Source organism: Calliphora vicina, chromosome 1, assembly GCF_958450345.1.
Source record: "Calliphora vicina chromosome 1, idCalVici1.1, whole genome shotgun sequence".
In the NCBI taxonomy this organism is placed as follows: Eukaryota; Metazoa; Arthropoda; class Insecta; order Diptera; family Calliphoridae; genus Calliphora; species Calliphora vicina.
In genome coordinates this window covers 66,726,802-66,745,331 of record NC_088780.1, presented here as the reverse complement: position 1 = coordinate 66,745,331, position 18,530 = coordinate 66,726,802, and the positions used below count along the sequence as shown (strand labels likewise).

At 34.2% G+C, this 18,530-nt stretch overlaps 1 protein-coding gene across 1 annotated transcript; it reads left to right on the top strand.

Moving 5' to 3' along the window:
• Positions 1–683: 683 nt before the first annotated feature.
• LOC135949392 (uncharacterized) lies at positions 684–3,860 on the top strand. Its single transcript, XM_065498943.1, has one exon. It carries the CDS (start codon positions 684–686, stop codon positions 3,858–3,860), a length of 3,177 nt encoding a protein of 1,058 aa, XP_065355015.1.
• Positions 3,861–18,530: the final 14,670 nt, after the last annotated feature.

Genomic DNA, 18,530 nt, shown 5'->3' with positions numbered 1-18,530 from the left:
ACTACTTGCACAGCAAAACGCGGGGGGAAGCATACCAACTCATTAAAGATTATGAGTTGGTAGATTCTAATTTTGAGTTAGCCTGGCAGGCTTTGAAGAACCGTTATGAGAATAAGCGTATTTTGATAAATAATCAAATAAAAAAGATTTATGGCATACAATCCCCTATGACTGAAACATTGAAAATTTTAAGATTGCTTAAAGTAGAAGTTGCAAGCAATGACCCTTTTCTTATGCATATTTGCACTTCAAAGCTACCTGAAGAAACTTCGCGTGCTTGGGAGGATTCTTTGAGTAACCACAAGGAATTGCCCACATGGCAACAACTTAGCAACTTCTTAACGGAAAGAATAGAATCTTTGGAGACATTCACAAATTTGCGAAAGCCAACAAGTAAGGAGCCTCATGCTACAAAAGCTCAAACTTTTCATTCCCAAAATGAACCTGCAAAGAGTAAATTTAGTTGCAACAAATGTAATCAGAACCATCCATTAATGTTTTGCAAATATTTCAAATCTTTATCAGTCAAAGATCGAATAAAGTTCGTATATGCGAATAAATATTGTGCAAATTGTTTTTCAACCAGTCATTATAAATCAAAATGTCCAAGCACAAAAAATTGTAACCGATGCAATAAAAGGCATCACACTATGCTCCATCTTGACTATGATGAAAAAACGAAAATGGCTCCATCTTCAAGGACATCGCCCACTCGATATAGGAAAGATGATGAAAGGCCATCTGGGTCTGGAACTCAAACGCAATCAAATCTACAATCAGGAAGATCTACATCTGATAGTACTACAGAATTTGAAACAGTTCAAACTCATTTTTCTCAACAACGAGGAACTACCATTTTACCTACAGCTTTAGTTCATGTGGAACACTTAAACGAAAATTTTACTATTCGAGCGTTGTTGGATGCTGGATCGGAATCAAGTTTTATAACGAAACGTCTTCAGCAAAATCTTGCTTTGCCACTGGAGGCCCATAACTCACAGATATCAGGACTTGGTGGTACTGTTGTAGGAAATTCTAAAGGAAAATGTTGTGTCACCATTAAATCACGGCAATCCGATTTTCGGGTTAAGATTAAAGCGATTGTGGTCCCGAAATTGGCGCATTTTTTGCCGTCTAAGCCTATTCGAATTCACAATTTGCCGGAAATTAAAGGCTTATGTCTAGCAGACCCATACTTTTTTAAACCGTCAGCCATCGACATGATTATTGGTAGTGATTATTTCCCTTATATAAATTTAGCTGGAGTTAAGCTTAATGTAGGAAATTGCCTTGAAGCCAGAGAGTCCTACTTTGGATGGTATTTGTCGGGTCCTGAGCCAGTAAGCGAAAGCACTTCCTTTCATACAATAGTTTCAAATTCAGAGGATTTGGTTCTTCACGAGCAATTAAGAAAATTTTGGGAGCTAGAAGAGGCTGAAAAAAGCGATATAGAGACTGAGAGCGATGTTTATTGTGAAAACTTTTTTCAGCAAACCACAACTAGACAATCTGACGGGCGTTATATAGTTCGGCTTCCATTTAAGAAAATTTTTCCCACTGAAATATTTTTAGGCCCATCGAGAAATATGGCACTTGCACAATACCACAGGATGGAAACAACTCTTGATAAATCCCCAGATTTGAAAGATCAGTACATGAAAGTTCTCCAAGAATATTTAGATCTGCACCACATGGAACCTGTTGTATATTATGAGCCTAAAATTGAAAAGCATTCATCATTTTTTCTACCACATCACGCCGTCATAAAGCCCGAAAGTAAAACGACAAAAGTACGAGTGGTATTCAATGCCTCAAAAAAGACGGGAAGTGGTTTCTCCCTGAATGATTGTTTGTACCAAGGACCCACACTTCAAAAAGATTTAATACAGATTATGCTACGTTGGCGAAATTATAAATACGTTTTTACTGGTGATATCCAGAAAATGTATCGGCAGATTTTGATTCATGAGGACGATCGTTCATACCAACGAATTTTATTTCGCAACAAAACAGACGGGTATGTGAATTCGTTTAAATTGAATACTGTTACTTTTGGGGTGAATAGTGCTCCATTTTTGGCAATCAGGACTCTCCTCGAGTTGAGTAAAGATTGCAAAAGTTTGTATCCTATGGCATCCGCCATCTTGGAAAATGAAGTATACGTGGACGACATTTTGTCTGGCGGACACACACTTGAGGAAGTCAAGCTCAAACAGAGTGAGCTTACTAAGGCTTTAGAATCAGCAAAATTTCCATTAAAGAAAATGACAGCAAACGATCAGTCTCTTCTCAAAGATTTGCCCCGGGAGGATCTTCTAGACGAAGATTTTTTGAAACTTGATGCCTCCAGCACGATAAAAACACTTGGAATTCGATGGAATGCAATAACGGATTCATTTTATTATGTTGTTGATACAATTGAAGTTACCCCCTCCACTACAAAAAGAAGAATTTTGTCGGTAATAGCAAGGTTATTTAACCCTCTAGGTTGGCTCGGCCCAATAGTCATAATTGCTAAAATACTTATGCAAGAGTTGTGGGAGGAAAAATCCGATTGGGATGAAGGTGTTTCTCCACTCATACTTACACAATGGAATTCATTTTTGAAGAATTTGCCATTTGTAACAAATATTAAGATTCCTAGATGGATAGGTTTCTCACCACAGTATCGCATAGAGATACATGGCTTCTGCGATGCCTCAGAGAAGGCTTATTGTGGTTCTGTGTACATCAGGACGGAAAGCTCAGAAGGCCAAATTGATAGTAATTTGTTAGTTGCAAAAACGAAGGTAGCTCCAATTAAGAGGACTACAATTCCAAAGCTCGAGTTGTGTGGAGCTTTATTGCTTGCTAAGCTGATCCGAAACTTAGGTGCGAACTGCCAGTTCACATACGAATTGTTCCTGTGGACAGATTCGTCTATAGTATTAGGTTGGTTACAGAAACCACCAAACACATACAAAACATTTGTTGCAAACCGTGTGGCACAGATCGTCAATATTGCAAGTACTCATCACTGGAAACATGTAAAAACAGAAGAAAATCCTGCAGATATAGGAACACGTGGATGCTCCCCGCAGGAACTAGCAGATAAAGAATTATGGTGGCATGGGCCCACCTGGCTGAAACTTTCTAAATCACTTCGGCCAATTCCACGTACTTTTGATCCAACAGACTTGGAAGTCAAAAATACTACAACCTTCCACTTAGAAGTAAAATGTATTGATTTACTTGAAGAATTTTCTTCCTTTGAAAGGGCGTTGAGAGTTCTATGCTATAGAATTCGATTTATAAATCGCATTCTTAAAAAATCTTTCTCAACTGAAAAGTTCATTACTTTAGATGAAATAAGTTCCATGAAAATTCGACTCATCTCTATTGCTCAAAGGACATATTTTGGCGAAGATTACAATCGTTTAAAGGAGAACAAATCATTAAGTCGCAAAAGCAGATTGTTGTCATTAAGTCCATTTATTGATAACGATGACCTTTTACGTGTTGGCGGTAGGCTTGGTAATTCGGGTTTAAGCTATGGAGAACGTCATCCGATTATTGTTCCAGAAAGGTCTCATCTTGCAAAACTACTTGTTCACTTTACGCATCGGATTCTGCTTCACTCCGAGCACCATATAATGTTACGAGCAATAAGACAAGGTTACTATATCCCAAGAGTTAAAAATCTCATACGAAAATGCATCCGTGAATGCAAGGCGTGTACGATTTATAAACACAAGTTCCAGCAACAAATTATGGTCGCGCTTCCCCCAGAACGAGTGAATTTCTCCCTGCCATTTACTTACACCGGTGTGGACTTTGCTGGCCCATTTAGCATTAAATCCTCCAAACTTAAGAAATGCTAAAATCCTAAAAGGATATGCAGCCGTGTTTGTCTGTTTTACTACTCGTGCTGTTCACTTGGAAAGTTGTTCAGACCTTTCCACCGATGCTTTTTTGGCTTGTTTTGACCGATTTACTGGGAGAAGAGGTCTCCCTAAGACGATGTTTTCCGATAATGGGAGAAACTTTCTCGGAGCAAGTTATGCTTTACTCAAGAGTCACAACATCTTCCTGAAGTTGGCAGAAAAGGCTCTAATTGAAAAATACAGCACTCATGGTTTCAACTGGTCTTTCATTCCACCATACGCACCTCATATGGGTGGCCTCTGGGAGGCTGCAGTGAAGAGTATGAAGATCCATCTGAAAAAGATCACCTCTAGCTTATCATTCACCTATGAGGAATTTTCAACACTTCTCGTTCACATCGAAGCAGTTTTAAATTCGAGACCACTGTCACCAATAACTGAAAATCCAAATGAAGTCTTACCTTTAACTCCAGGTCACCTCCTTCGAGGAGCCCCTATCACAGCTCTACCAGAAGCTCCTGATGAACCTCTAATAGAAAATGTACCTTTTTTGAAACGCTGGGAAAGACTAAAGGCACTTCAACATATATTTGCCAGAAGATGGAAAACTGAATATATAAACGAGCTTCAACGCCGCTTTAAATGGCAAAAAGAACGAGACAACTTAAAACCAGATGATATTGTTGTAGTCAAGGAAGACTTTTTACCACCTACTGAGTGGCTTCTAGGTCGTATCACCAATGTCATCCGCGGAAGTGATAGCAAAATAAGAGTTGCTGAAGTGCGAACCAAAAACGGAACTATTTTGCGCCCAGTTGTAAAATTATGTCTACTTCCAACTAATAAGCCCACTCAAAGCAATATTATACCTAAACCCACCTAATAATCCGCCAAATTTTCCTACACTAATTAAATACTTAGAGATCTCAATTGCACTGAATATTATTTTATACTGTACCTATTTCTTTTGTCTCTTTCTTTCATAATCTAGACAACCGGAAAACCAAAATGCCATATCTGTGGTCTGAATCATCCGTTAAAGTACTGCCGAAAATTTAAGGAATGGAGTGTGGGGGTAAGACGGTTGACAATAATTAACAAACGCTATTGCCTTAACTGTTTGTCTTACGATCACATACGTAAGTGGTGTTCTTCTCGGGAGCGGTGCCAATTTCAATATGGAGCTAACAAACTATGCAATGCTAGACATCACACTATATTGCATCGAGAAGAGCGAGATCCCCTGTCTTCTAGTTTTGAGGATGATATCCAAGTGTCATGGAAAGATATCGATGAACCTGAACACAGTGAAGAATTAGCAGCGAACATTACTCTCCCTGACGCCTTTGCAACCCTTAAGTTAAGCGAAACTATTCCTGGCCCTAAACACACACACGCAGAAATCTTTACTGCGAATAGTCCTCCCCTTGAGGCTCCAGCTGCGGACACATTTCTTCCTGAGATTGAAGCAGAAGGTGTTTTACCAATCAGTCAACCTAATATTGTTAAAAAATCAACATCACCAATTCCAAGCAAAGGTGCTATAAAAAAGATAATTGATCTCGATATTCAACCATCCCTAACCTCAATACAAGCTGTCAAAAATCAACAAAATCAAATTATTAATTTGGCAGGAAATGAGCCTACTTGGCCAATTCAGCCTCCACTGGTGCGAGCATACATTAACTATAAAGGAGCAAAAATGTAAGCAACCTTTCTATTGAATCCAAGGGTCAAGGACTCCTATGTTCTCAATGAGGTGGCAAATTGGTTGCCAGAATTTAAACCAAAGAGAGACAAAATTGGTAGACTATGCGGTCACTTCGTTTTGGAGCCAGCATACCCTCATAATGAAGCTGACAAAATCGAAGGGGAATTGCTCATTAAACATCGCCTTGATGTCACCGTACCGGAACCCATAATTGACCATGCGATGATGATACATTTCAAGCAATATAAACCACTAAGTCACCCCTTTTTCAACATCTGGAGAGAAGTAGATGGAGTGCTTGGTAAAGATTTAGCTAAACTCATCGTTACTAAACAAGAAGAAGTTCCCTTAGTTGGTGGTCCCATTGCGCTAAAATCTAAGTTTGGTTGGATCGTCTACGGCACTTGGAAAGGGTGCTCCTGCCATCCGCCCGCGGGAGTATGTTGAAGCGACTTCAACTGATTTCCTTCAGTGTAGTTAACATTTAGCTTTCTCATTTAAAAATGTACTCATTATTATTTTTTTGCTGAATTAGATTGAGTTTTTTTTTGTTGTTAAAAAAGGATGAGTTTAATTTCAAGCCATAGCCTAAATGGTTTTTAGTTTATGATTTTGTTTGAGTATTATTTTTGTACCACAATTGTTATGAACAATTAATCAAACAGCAAGAAGCTGAAAATAAATTTAATTGAATTGGAACTTGTGGTGCCTTTTCTTTTACAAGGGATATTAGCCTGGGAAAAGGGAACAACCAATTCAACAATTAACAACATATACATAAATAATATGAACAATGTAACAATAGATAACCAAATGAACAATATAATAAGGAAAATATTGTACAGATTTATTAAAACTAACAATTTTTTAAGAGAAATTTATATATGTATAAATTAACAAATAAGTTGATAATTTCATTATTTAAATATATTTAAGAAAAATTATAATATTGCAATTATATCAACATTATTATGAAATAAAGAAATATATTTTAGTTAATATTTGTTTATGATTTGCATTATTATTATGGTTTTTAGTTATTTCATTATTATTTTAGATTTAGTTTAATTTAGGTAATTTATTTAGTGATTTAGTTTTATTTATTTATCTGGTATTATTATTTATGAATGTAGTTATTAAGATTTTGTTTATTTAGTTTTATGTATTATGGGTTATAATTTATTTGTTTATGTATATATTGAATTATGTATTTATTAATTTATTTGTTTATGAATTTATTTATTTATGTATTTATTTAGTTATATAGTTATTTATTTATTCACGTATTTATTAAGTTATTTATTTAGTTATTTTGTTATTTAGTTATATAATTATATAATTATTTATTAGTTTAGTTATTAAATTATTTAGTTATTTAGTCATTTAGACATTTAGTTATTTATTTAGACTAGTTATTTATTTAGATTAGTTTTATTATTATTATTAAGTAAATATATTAATATTTAAACATTATATTAAATATTTTAATAGCATATTTAAATCTATTGAAATATTTGTAATTTTATTTGAAATTTTCTTAGAATATTGAATTATTATAATATATTTAGATTTAGGTTATTAAAAATCTTCAACATAACTAAACTAATTCGTATTTAGTAAAAAAAAACTTTGTTATTTATTTATTTAGAAATATCTTTAAAATTTTGTTAATTTTATAATTATAATTTACGAATTAATTTAAGGAGTGAGATCGAAAAATTCTTAACACACGTTTTTCATTACATTTTTTAACCCAAGTATTATTTGAATTTTTTTTTGATCAAGTTACCTTTGAAAAACATGTCAGTTATTATGTGTAATGTCAATTATATTAATTTTTTTGTTAATCTGATTAAAATGAGTGACCAGAAAAAAGTGCGTACTGAAATTATTAAATATTTTCAACAAAACCCAACTTGGTCTTACAAAAAGTTGGCCAAGCATACAAAGGTCTGCCGTCAAACTGTTTCCAATGTTATTAAACAGTACCGGGAGAACTTGTCAGTTGATAGAAAACCTGGTTCAGGTAGAAGGAATGGTCCACATGATGTTTCTAAAGCCAAAAAAATAGAACGCATTTTCAAAAGAGCTCCCAACACATCCGGTAGGAAAGCAGCCCGGTTAGCTCAGTGCTCGGACTATTTGGTACGAAAAGTTAAAGCTAATGCAGGGTTAAAAACATACAAGGCTCAAAAAGTTCCTGACAGGAACGCTACTAAAAATTTAGAGGCCAAAAACAGAGCACGGAAATTGAAGTCAAGTTTTATAAAAAAATATTCTTGCTGCATAATGGATGACGAAACGTATGTTCTGGCAGATTTTTCGCAACTTCCAGGTCAAAAATTTTATGTTGCTGATGCTCGAGGGAATGTTGAAGAAAAGTTTAGGACCCAAAAGCAGACAAAATTTCCCAGAAAGTTCTTGGTATGGCAAGCAATATGCAGTTGCGGCAAAAGAAGCCACTCATTTGTTACAACGGGCTCTATAAATACCGAAATTTACATCAAGGAATGTTTACAAAAAAGGCTGCTTCCATTCATAAGACTTCATAATGTGTCCACTTATTTTTGGCCTGACTTGGCATCCTGTCACTATGGCAAACAAGCCCTTGAGTGGTACAAGAACAATAATGTGGTATTTGTACCAAGAGAGGCAAATCCTCCAAACTGCCCGGAGCTAAGGCCAGTGGAGAGATATTGGGCTCTTGTTAAAAGAGAATTGAAGAGTACAAAAAAGGTGTCCAAAAGTGTGGTAGATTTTAAACGGAGATGGACTACATGTTCGAGCAAAGTGACAGAAAGCACTATAAAAACGTTAATGGAAGGGTTTCCGAAAAAGGTTCAAAATTTCATCACTAGTGATTAAAACTATAAAAATAATTTTTTTTGTAAATTGTAATAATAATTTCAATCAAATAAAAAAAAAATTAAAGCTGTAAGTTTAGTGGTTTCTTTTTTATAAACATATATGTATGTTAAGAATTTTTCGATCTCACTCCTTAGTTACAGTTATTATTAGATCTATATAATGAAAAATACAAAAAAAAAATGGTAAATATGAATATGTAACGTATTACATTAAGTTTGTTATATGAATATATATATATGTCGATATATTTTGTTACACATATATAGATATTCGTATATATATATAGGTATTAATATTTTTTTGAAATATTTCTTATTTTTTTTGTTAATAAAAAGTTAATTTAATTAGCATGAATATATTGATTAATAAATATTGTAATTTGTTTATATATAAGATTAAATATTTAGTTTTATATTATTTTTTTTTTGTTTTAAATTAAGTTTTTTTTTTTTTTTTAACATACACTGCATCTAACGTTTAAACATATAGTACATAAAATACGGTAAATATATATAACGGTTATTGTTTCTAGACATTCAGCATATAGGACATTCAAAGGTCATTTGGGTCGTTACAATGTCAGCGGTTTCGTGTAACAGTCAAAATTTCTTCAAGCGCTTACCCAGTTCTTCGTTTGTCGATTTGTGTATAACCAAGGTAAAAAAAACAGTATTCCCAGCCTTGGATTTATTTTGTGTTGTCTGTCTGTGCTTATAGCGAATTCATAAAAAGCTCCTTTATGTGTTGTTGTCTTTGCTACGCTAATATTTTTGGGCTTCAACTCTATGTGGCTCGGGGTCATTGATAACTACCTTTTTTAGGAAACACAAGATTATTCACTATGTATTTTATTTTTTTGTTTTGATTAGAATATTTGATCATATGCAAAGTAACAACATAATAATTAATATATAATTATTGAAATAATTATGATTAAAGAAAATGCTTGTTACATTGTATATGATTGTAACTAGTACACTTCACAAAACACAGATTCATTTGAAATTATTTGAGAATCTTTAAATTTTGTTCTTACCTTGTTCAATCTTGTTAAATATACTATAATAGTATGTCTAAATTACTTGTTTTTTTTCTTTTAACTTTCGATTAGGGTAGAAATTTAAGTGTTATAAGATAACTAACTCAAAAAAATTATTTTTAAATCTTTATACACTTGTGTTTTTTTTTTTAAGAACTTGGGCAAACCTTTAGCAAACACTTGGGCAAACACCACGCACTTTGCTACTTAACCTTGTAATGATTATTGCAATCTTGTAAAGTGCGTGTTGAAGCCTAGGTTAACGCTCATTCCCCACCTCCCCTTTGGTTTTTCATTTCCTATTGTTTCAAGAACACTTGTAGGTCATTACATGATTTTTGTAAGGTTGGTTATTGTGATTGATCACTTTTATTTCATCATGAAACGCCACTGCCCTCTATACGTCATTAACCTTTTGTATAGGTCTCAATAAAAATGTCAACATTTGTGTAGAGTTACATACACAGCTGATTCTTGTTTATTTGCTTATTTTGACATATGAAAATATAAAACTAAAAGTTTAAAAAAAAATTTTTTATGTTAAAAGTGTTAAATTGTTCCTTATTTAAAAAAAAGAATAAAAAGGAGACGTTACCGTCACACTGTAAGAGTTAATTGATATTTCTCGACGAGGAGATTCTGTACATGTATCTTTCTTTTAAATCAGAGAGCAAATGAAAAAATAGTATTGTTTAAATCAAGAACATTATTTGTAAACTGACACTGAACTGCCTTTATTTTATTTACCAATGGTGTATTGGAAAGCATGCACATTTGGTGGTTGTTTTTTATGCTCATTACATTGTCTTTCTCTTTTTGAATTCGCCGTAGATTATAATTGTAAACATAATTGATTTTTTTAATGCAGGTCAGTTCAGTTGATCAGCGACCACGAAAGAAGCATCGATTAAAAGAATTGTACAAAATAAATAAAACCAGTTTTCTTTTCTTAAACAAAACAACAACAATTGTGAAACATATAAATTAATAAGAACCCCATAAAAACTTATAAATAAAAACAAAATTATTACATCTTTTTAAAAACCCAACAAATTTCTTGTGTGTTTAATTCTTTAAATTTGCAATATTTTGGAATAAAATATTTGATTAAACCCCACATAATCATTTTTGGTCCTTTTCGAACCGGATCTTACCCCAGTGTATTATAACACCCAAATCATTTTTCAAATATTTTATTTTTAAATATTGCAAAACCCCCTGGCATAAAGTGAAACTTATAAAGTGAAGTATTCCTGAAACTAATTACATCAAAAATCCCCAGGCTTAAAGTGCAAAGTGTTGTGTTCAAAAAATTTGCGGCAATTCATCTATAACCCCCTGGCTTTTTATAAAGTGTGTGGAATATTGCTGAAATTCATCTGTAATATCATCAATTGTCAGCGAACAGAAATCAACCCCATACTGCAAGTGTGCAAATTAAGCTGTTATTCAAAGGTATTTAATTTTTTGATATTTTTATCTGCATACCCCTAATAAACTAATAATATTGCGTCCAACAACAACTTTGTCCGTTTGTTAACTCATCTTTATATACAAACCGTTAGAAATCTCTGAAAATTGAAAAATCCCTTTTTAATAACAATAAAATCAACAAGTGGTTGAAATAATTTGTGTATGACAGTTTTGGCTAACTTTTATCATTAATGCTGTTGATCACAGAGTAGCTAACCTGTATTAATATAAAAGATTACAATGATCATTACTTGTTGTTTTATCTCACTCAAAGAGAACTACAAATACTTACCACAGCTACTGGTTAGAACTGTTAAATACAAATTAAAGACCCATTAATAGCTAACAAAATTTGTAACACTCACATCATTGTTTAGTCACCCTACAAAAATTAGATCGGTATAATTTGAACAATATAAATAAAAGCTAAACAATTTGAGAAACTAAGAATAAGTTGGCACTTTCTTCTCAACTTCAAAACATTAAAAAATTATTTCATATTTGCTAATAATTTTTTAAAGGAAAAATAATTTACATATATAAAGTTTATTAGAACCCTTTGAACAAAATAAAATTTTGATTTAATCAAATAATTTGTCAATATTTCGTTTGTTTTTTGAATAAATTACCGAACATACTTTCATCACTCGTTGTTAAGAAGCCCAAAGTCGTTTTTACATAATAATATTTTAAATACAAACCCAAAATGTCGGTTTTAGATGAATTTATCAAATCCTCTGATAAAGTGGTTGAATTTGAGGCTTTTTTTCTCTGGCATCCCAGTTGCCAATCATTCAATTCTTACTCTCGATATACATAAGGATGAGATCCTACGACACTGGTCAGATTTTACATCAATCTATGATAAGATTTTGCTAAATTATAATACCGTTGAAGGAAATATTGATGTCGGAACCCTGAAAGAAAGATTCTTTAAAACTTTTGATTCCCATGTTCGAGCTAGAACAGTTCAGTTCTAGTTCAGTTCGGACGTGTTTATTTTTACTCCGAGTTAACTCTTTATTTTAATGTATCTATCGGAAAATAAATATAAATATCACCTGTTTATTATTTACGCGAAAGGACGCTTTTTTTTAATAATATTATTAAATAAAAAAATCAAAACAACAACTAAAAGACAAATAAGTAAAAAAAAAATTCTTTATATTTTTTTTTCTTTTTTTGAACCTTTTTTGTGCATTGACTATTAAATAAAGATCAAGAGTGTTAACGAAAGTAATTACAAATACTCTTAAATGAGTCTCTTCAACGAAAACAGTGAGCGAAGGTTAAGTGTAAACGGCAGAAATGCATACGTTACAGTTAATGTAGACGAAAAAAATATAAACAAAACAAACAGAAGAATAGATGACAACTTGTTTTTAACAGCCAAACCTGTTAACCGCGCTCGTTCTTGTTCCCCCGCATTGACAACAACTAATGATTGTCAAACAAAAGAAAATTCAACTCAATCAGAAAATAAAAATATTTTATCTATGCCTGAAAGTATGCTAGCTATATCAGCTTCAGATACGAATTCCACCACACTAACTACAAATAAAATTAACCCATTAAGCGGCGCTGTACCCAAGATTAGTCAACCATTAAATAATGAAAATAAATCCCAAATACAGGTTGGAATGGACCGGTATATTACAGTTTTAAAACGGGCACGAAGTCCCAAGTCCTCGAAAGCGGCACCCTTGGCCAAATTATATAAGGATAGTGAACCTCATAGACTAAACAATGAAAATCGTTTTTCTATTCTGGAATGTGAAACTAATGAACCAGTAAATAAAATCCATTCTACAAAACCACCCCCCATTTACTTGAGAGAAAATAATTCGAATCCACTGGTTCAGAGCCTGATCTCATTAATAGGAGAGAACTCTTTTTACGTAATCCCAATCAAGAAAGGCACGATTCATGAAACTAAAATACAGGTCAATAGTGAAAACGATTATAGAAAGGTTGTAACATATTTTGAAACTCAAAAGAAAAGTTTTTACACTTATCAGCTGAAAGGAAGCAAGGGTCTACAAGTTGTAATAAAGGGTATTGACTGTAATGTTGAACCACTCGAAATAAAGCAAAGCTTAGAAGATAAAGGCTATAAGACAAAAAATGTGATAAATATTAGAAATCGCGAAAAAAATACCCCAACCACTCTTCCGTGTTGAACTTGAACCCGGTGACATAAACCTGAAAAAAAATGAAACACATCCCATATATAACTTGAAGTACTTATTGCATCGTAAAATTACGGTAGAAGAACCACACAAACGATTTGGCCCCGTTCAATGTATGAATTGCCAAGAATATGGACACACCAAGGCATATTGCAAATTGCCACCAGTATGTGTCATTTGCGGGGAGTTGCATAACACATCCCAATGTAACAAATCTAAAGATGATCCTAAAATAAAAAAATGCAGCAATTGCGGAGGTAACCACACAGCAAACTACAGGGGTTGTCCTGTCTACTCAATTGTTAAAAAATCACAAAGCCAGAAACCAAAGATTTTCCCCGCTCAGCCATTAAATAACATCAATTTGAACTACCCCCCGTTGCAACAGACATATGACAATAAAGTAACATATGCAAATGTACTTAGAAACAACCAAACTCAGCCGCAAGTCCGTCAACCCCAAAACGAAAATATGAACCCAGAGGTAAGAGAGCAAACGCCAATTTTCAATTTTACCCGACTAGAATCTACAATAGAAACTCTTGTGCAATCGGTAAATAACTTTACAAACTCAATGAGTAACATGATGCAAGAAATGCTTAAGATGCAATCAATGTTATTGCAAGCTGTGCTTAACAGACCATGAACTGCCTAAGAATATGTTTTTGGAATGCAAACGGCATACGCCAACACAAAAACGAACTCGAATATTTTTTAAGAAACCAACAAATTGATGTAATGCTGGTTTCTGAAACTCATTTGACGTCCAGAAGTTCCTTTCGAATAAATGGATATGTAATATATGACACCAAAGATCCCAGAGGTAGAGCATGCGGAGGCTCGGCAATTTTAATAAAAGCTCGAATAAAACACTACTTAATGTGTGATTTTTGCGAAGATTATCTTCAAGCTACTACAATCTGTCTTGAAGATTTTCATCGAAACTTAGTGATTTCATCGATATACTCACCCCCAAGATTCTCAATTACAGAAAGTCAATATAATAGATTTTTTAAATCACTAGGCCCCCGTTTCCTGGCTGCTGGCGATTATAATGCTAAGCACACATTCTGGGGATCACGACTGATTACCCCTAAAGGTCGTGTTTTGTTCGACTCAATTTCTAAAATGGGTTTGCATGTGCTTTCGAGCGGCCAACCTACTTACTGGCCTACTGACCCACGAAAAATACCGGATGTTATTGATTTTAGCGTGATGAAAAATATCCCTAGAGAAATGATTCAAATTGAATCCTCGCTGGAACTATCTTCAGATCACTCACCCACTATTATTACTTTATTGAACCCCCTAGAAATTGTATCCCCGACTGGTAATTTAGCGATGGCAGGCACAAGAATAAATTGGCTCAAATATAAAAAATACCTCAGTACACATTGCTCGGAAAACATACCGCTAAGAACACCAGAAAACATCGATCACTCTCTTATCAATTTCGATAAAAATCTCAGAATGGCTGCTCAACATGCTACCCAAACACCCCGAAAATTCAGATATAATAGAATTAATTCTGCAGATGTCGAACGGCTCTTAAATGAAAAAAGAAGATTTCGAAGAGAGTGGCAATTGCACAGATCCCCCCAACTAAAATCGAAGCTTAAAGATTGTATAAAAAGACTTAAAAAGCTCTTGGAATTTCGAAAAATGGAATCATTGAATAAATATTTAGAAAGCCTGGACGCAACCCCACAATCGGATTACTCATTATGGCGAGCAACAAAAAATCTTAAAAGACCCGTTATATGTAAGTCCCCCTTGCGAAATTCAAGTGGTGGTTGGGCAAGAAATGATACTGAAAAAGGGAATCTGTTTGTTAATCATTTAAAAAAAGTATTTACACCGAACACATCAAACGAAGCAATTGAGTTGCCACCTGTTGCACCCTATTTTGCAGCAGCCGTACCCCTACGTTTTGAGATTCGAGAGATCGAAAATGCTATTGCTGATTTAAATCCCAAGAAAGCGACTGGTATGGATAAGATCAGCAACAAGATGCTTATGGAGCTACCCCGGATAGCAATAAAAATAATTCTTTTTATTTTTAATGCTATATTACGACTTGAATATTATCCTCCAGAATGGAAGGTTTCACTGGTTATCATGATACCCAAGCCGGGAAAAGATCACACAAAAGTAGAATCATACAGACCCATCAGCCTATTGTCTAATATATCAAAGCTATTTGAGAAGATACTTATGAACAAGTTGTACCCGATGTTAACTGAAAACAATTGTATTCCGAATCATCAATTTGGATTTAGAAGAAAACACAGTACTATCGAACAAACCCATAGACTTGTAAATATGGTGAGAAAAGCGTTTGAGGAAAAGAAATACTGTTCTGCACTCTTCATCGACATCTCTCAAGCGTTTGATAAGGTATGGCATGCTGGATTAATATACAAATTGAGTCAAAATTTACCGGCAAACACACATAAGCTGTTGGAAAGCTATTTAACTGGTCGAACATTTAAGGTTAAAGAGGGAAACTTTTTAAGTACTGCACAACCCATTGAAGCTGGAGTCCCCCAAGGCAGTATCCTGGGACCTTTTTTATATTTGATGTATTCGTCTGATATGCCAACTAACAATCGCACTCATACATCAACATTTGCTGATGATACTGCTATTCTAAGCATTCATGAAAACCCTCAAGAAGCGTTTCGTCACTTACAAAACCACATATTTGAATTAGAAAAATGGTTAAAACAATGGAAAATTAAAGTCAACGAGCAAAAATGTACACACATTACATTTACATTGCGTAGAGAATCATGCCCCCCTATTCATATCAATAACCAAACAATAATTCAACAATCGGAAGTGAAATACCTCGGAATACATCTCGATCGTCGCCTTACATGGAAAAGTCATATAGATGCAAAGTTGACTCAAATGAAATTGAAATCAATTCAAATTAATTGGCTTATTGGCAGAAACTCCACGCTTAGTTTAGATTGTAAACTTCTACTTTATAACATGATCATAAAACCGATATGGTGTTATGGCATACAGTTATGGGGCACGGCCTCAGCGTCAAATGTAGAAAAGATCCAAAGACGCCAAAACAAGTTTCTAAGAATGATCACAGTTGCCCCCTGGTATATCAAAAACGCGAATATACACAAAGATCTAAACGTGCCCATTGTAAAAACTGAAATCTCGAAAAACGTACAAAAATATTTAAAAAAACTTGAAGTTCACCCAAACCCGCTGGCCCGCAACATATTAGATAACCGTGGCCACACTCGATTAAGAAGGAGGGACACAGCAGACCTAATCTAGAAGGAAGAATGCCAATTTAACCAAAACAACCATGAACACAAAATTTTTTGGTCCGGCACTGGCTGGACTAATTAAATAATAATATTAGATATAAGATTTGAACCACTTATTGTTAGTTCATTAAATAATGAAGATACAATAAATAAATGATGAAAAAAAAAAAAAAAATGTTCGAGCTCTGTCTAAGGCCAATGAGATTTTAGATTCCCTCAGGATTCAAAATGTCCCTGCTGTCACACCCCCTACAATTTCAATTGAATCTAACCCCAACATATCTTTACCCCCATGTGATACGCAAACCTTTTATGGAGATTATGTCTCTTGGCCATCATTCCGTGATATGTTCACGGTCCTTTATATTAACAATCCCCGATTGTCCCAAGTTGAAAAGTTATTTCATTTACTAAAGAAGACAGAGGGAGAACACCATGATATTTTTAAAAATTGTCCACTCACGAATAAAGGATTCGATATGGCGTGGAATAATCTCGTCGAACGTTATGAAAACTCCCGTATTCTTGTTAATTCTCAATTAAAGACACTATTTAACTTAATAAACAACACTATTAGTAAAGAATCAGGTCGCTGTATCAAACAACTCCAACAATCGATTAACGATTGTATTAAAAATCTTTCGCTGCTTCAGATAGATACCAAAAACTGGGACGTTATCTTTGTTTTTATTTGTGCAAAATGTCTTCCTGACATCAGCTTACATTTATGGCAACAACATTTAGGGAACAGTAACTAACCAGATAAGCCTCTAAAGTGTCCACTTTGTCAAGACCCTCATCCCTTAAGGTTATGTTCTACTTTCTTATCAATGTCAGTTGAAGATCGTTATTCTTTGGTTACAAAGGCGATGTACTAACTGTCTAGCAGCCTCCCATGATCATAGGACTTGTAAAAGTCAGTTCAGATGTTCATTCTGTAAACAGAAACACCACTCCCTCTTACACCGTTCTGAGAATCAACCTGTACCCCAACAAGCTAATACTAGACCCTTTAATGATTACTCATCGAACAATAATCGTGATACACACCCCTCACAAACTGATAACAACCATGCTGATAACCCCTCAACTTCAGCTGCTGCTGCAGCAAGATCACGTCAAGCGTATTCAACACAACTACAGTCCACAACATTTAACTCTGTTATCCTTGGTACAGCATTAGTTGATGTTTGTGTAGGTGATGTGCGTTGTACCGTAAGAGCTCTTATCGATTCAGCCTCAGAAGCCACCTGTATTTCTAAAAAAACTCCAATCTTCTTTGGTAATCCCCACAAAAACTTCACATACTAATATAACCGGACTTAGCGGTTCTCTATCTGCTACTGCAACTCGAATTTGTACTATTACCATAAGTTCACCTCTAGAGAAACTCTTTAAAACCACAACTGATGCATTCCTTGTCAATAAACTAACAGGAGACTTACCATTTTACGAGCTCTCTTCTATTATGAGTACCAAGTTTTCTGATTTACCCTTAGCTGATAGCTACTCTTCTAAAACATCGAATGTTGAGATTTTGATTGGTTGTGATGTTTACCCTAAAATCCTTAGAGATGGTATCCGTTGGGATTATAATAGATCACTTGTTGCTCAGCGTACCATTTTCGGATGGATAATCTCTGGAAAATTACACTCTCCTACTCCTCTTCTAAACTCCGTTTCATCATATATGAATCATATCGACTTAAACACTCAACTCACTAAATTCTGGAAACTCGAAGAAGTTTATGAAAAACCAGCCCAATCTAATGAAGATATCTTCTGCGAAAATTTCGAAGAATATGCATTTTTGAACCATATGATTCCCGTGAAACCGGATTTATTTAAACTCTCTAACTCTTCATACTATTTACCCCATCACTCTGTGCTCAAACCCGAATCAACAACTACTAAACTACGTGTTGTATTCAATGCTTCTAACCCCTCCTCGTCTGGATTAAGTCTAAATGACGTACTATACCCCGGACCAGTTTTACAACAAGATTTAACTGTCCTAATAAACCGTTGGCGATTGTTTATATACGTTTTTAATGCCGACATCGAGAAGATGTACAGGCAAATACTTGTTAA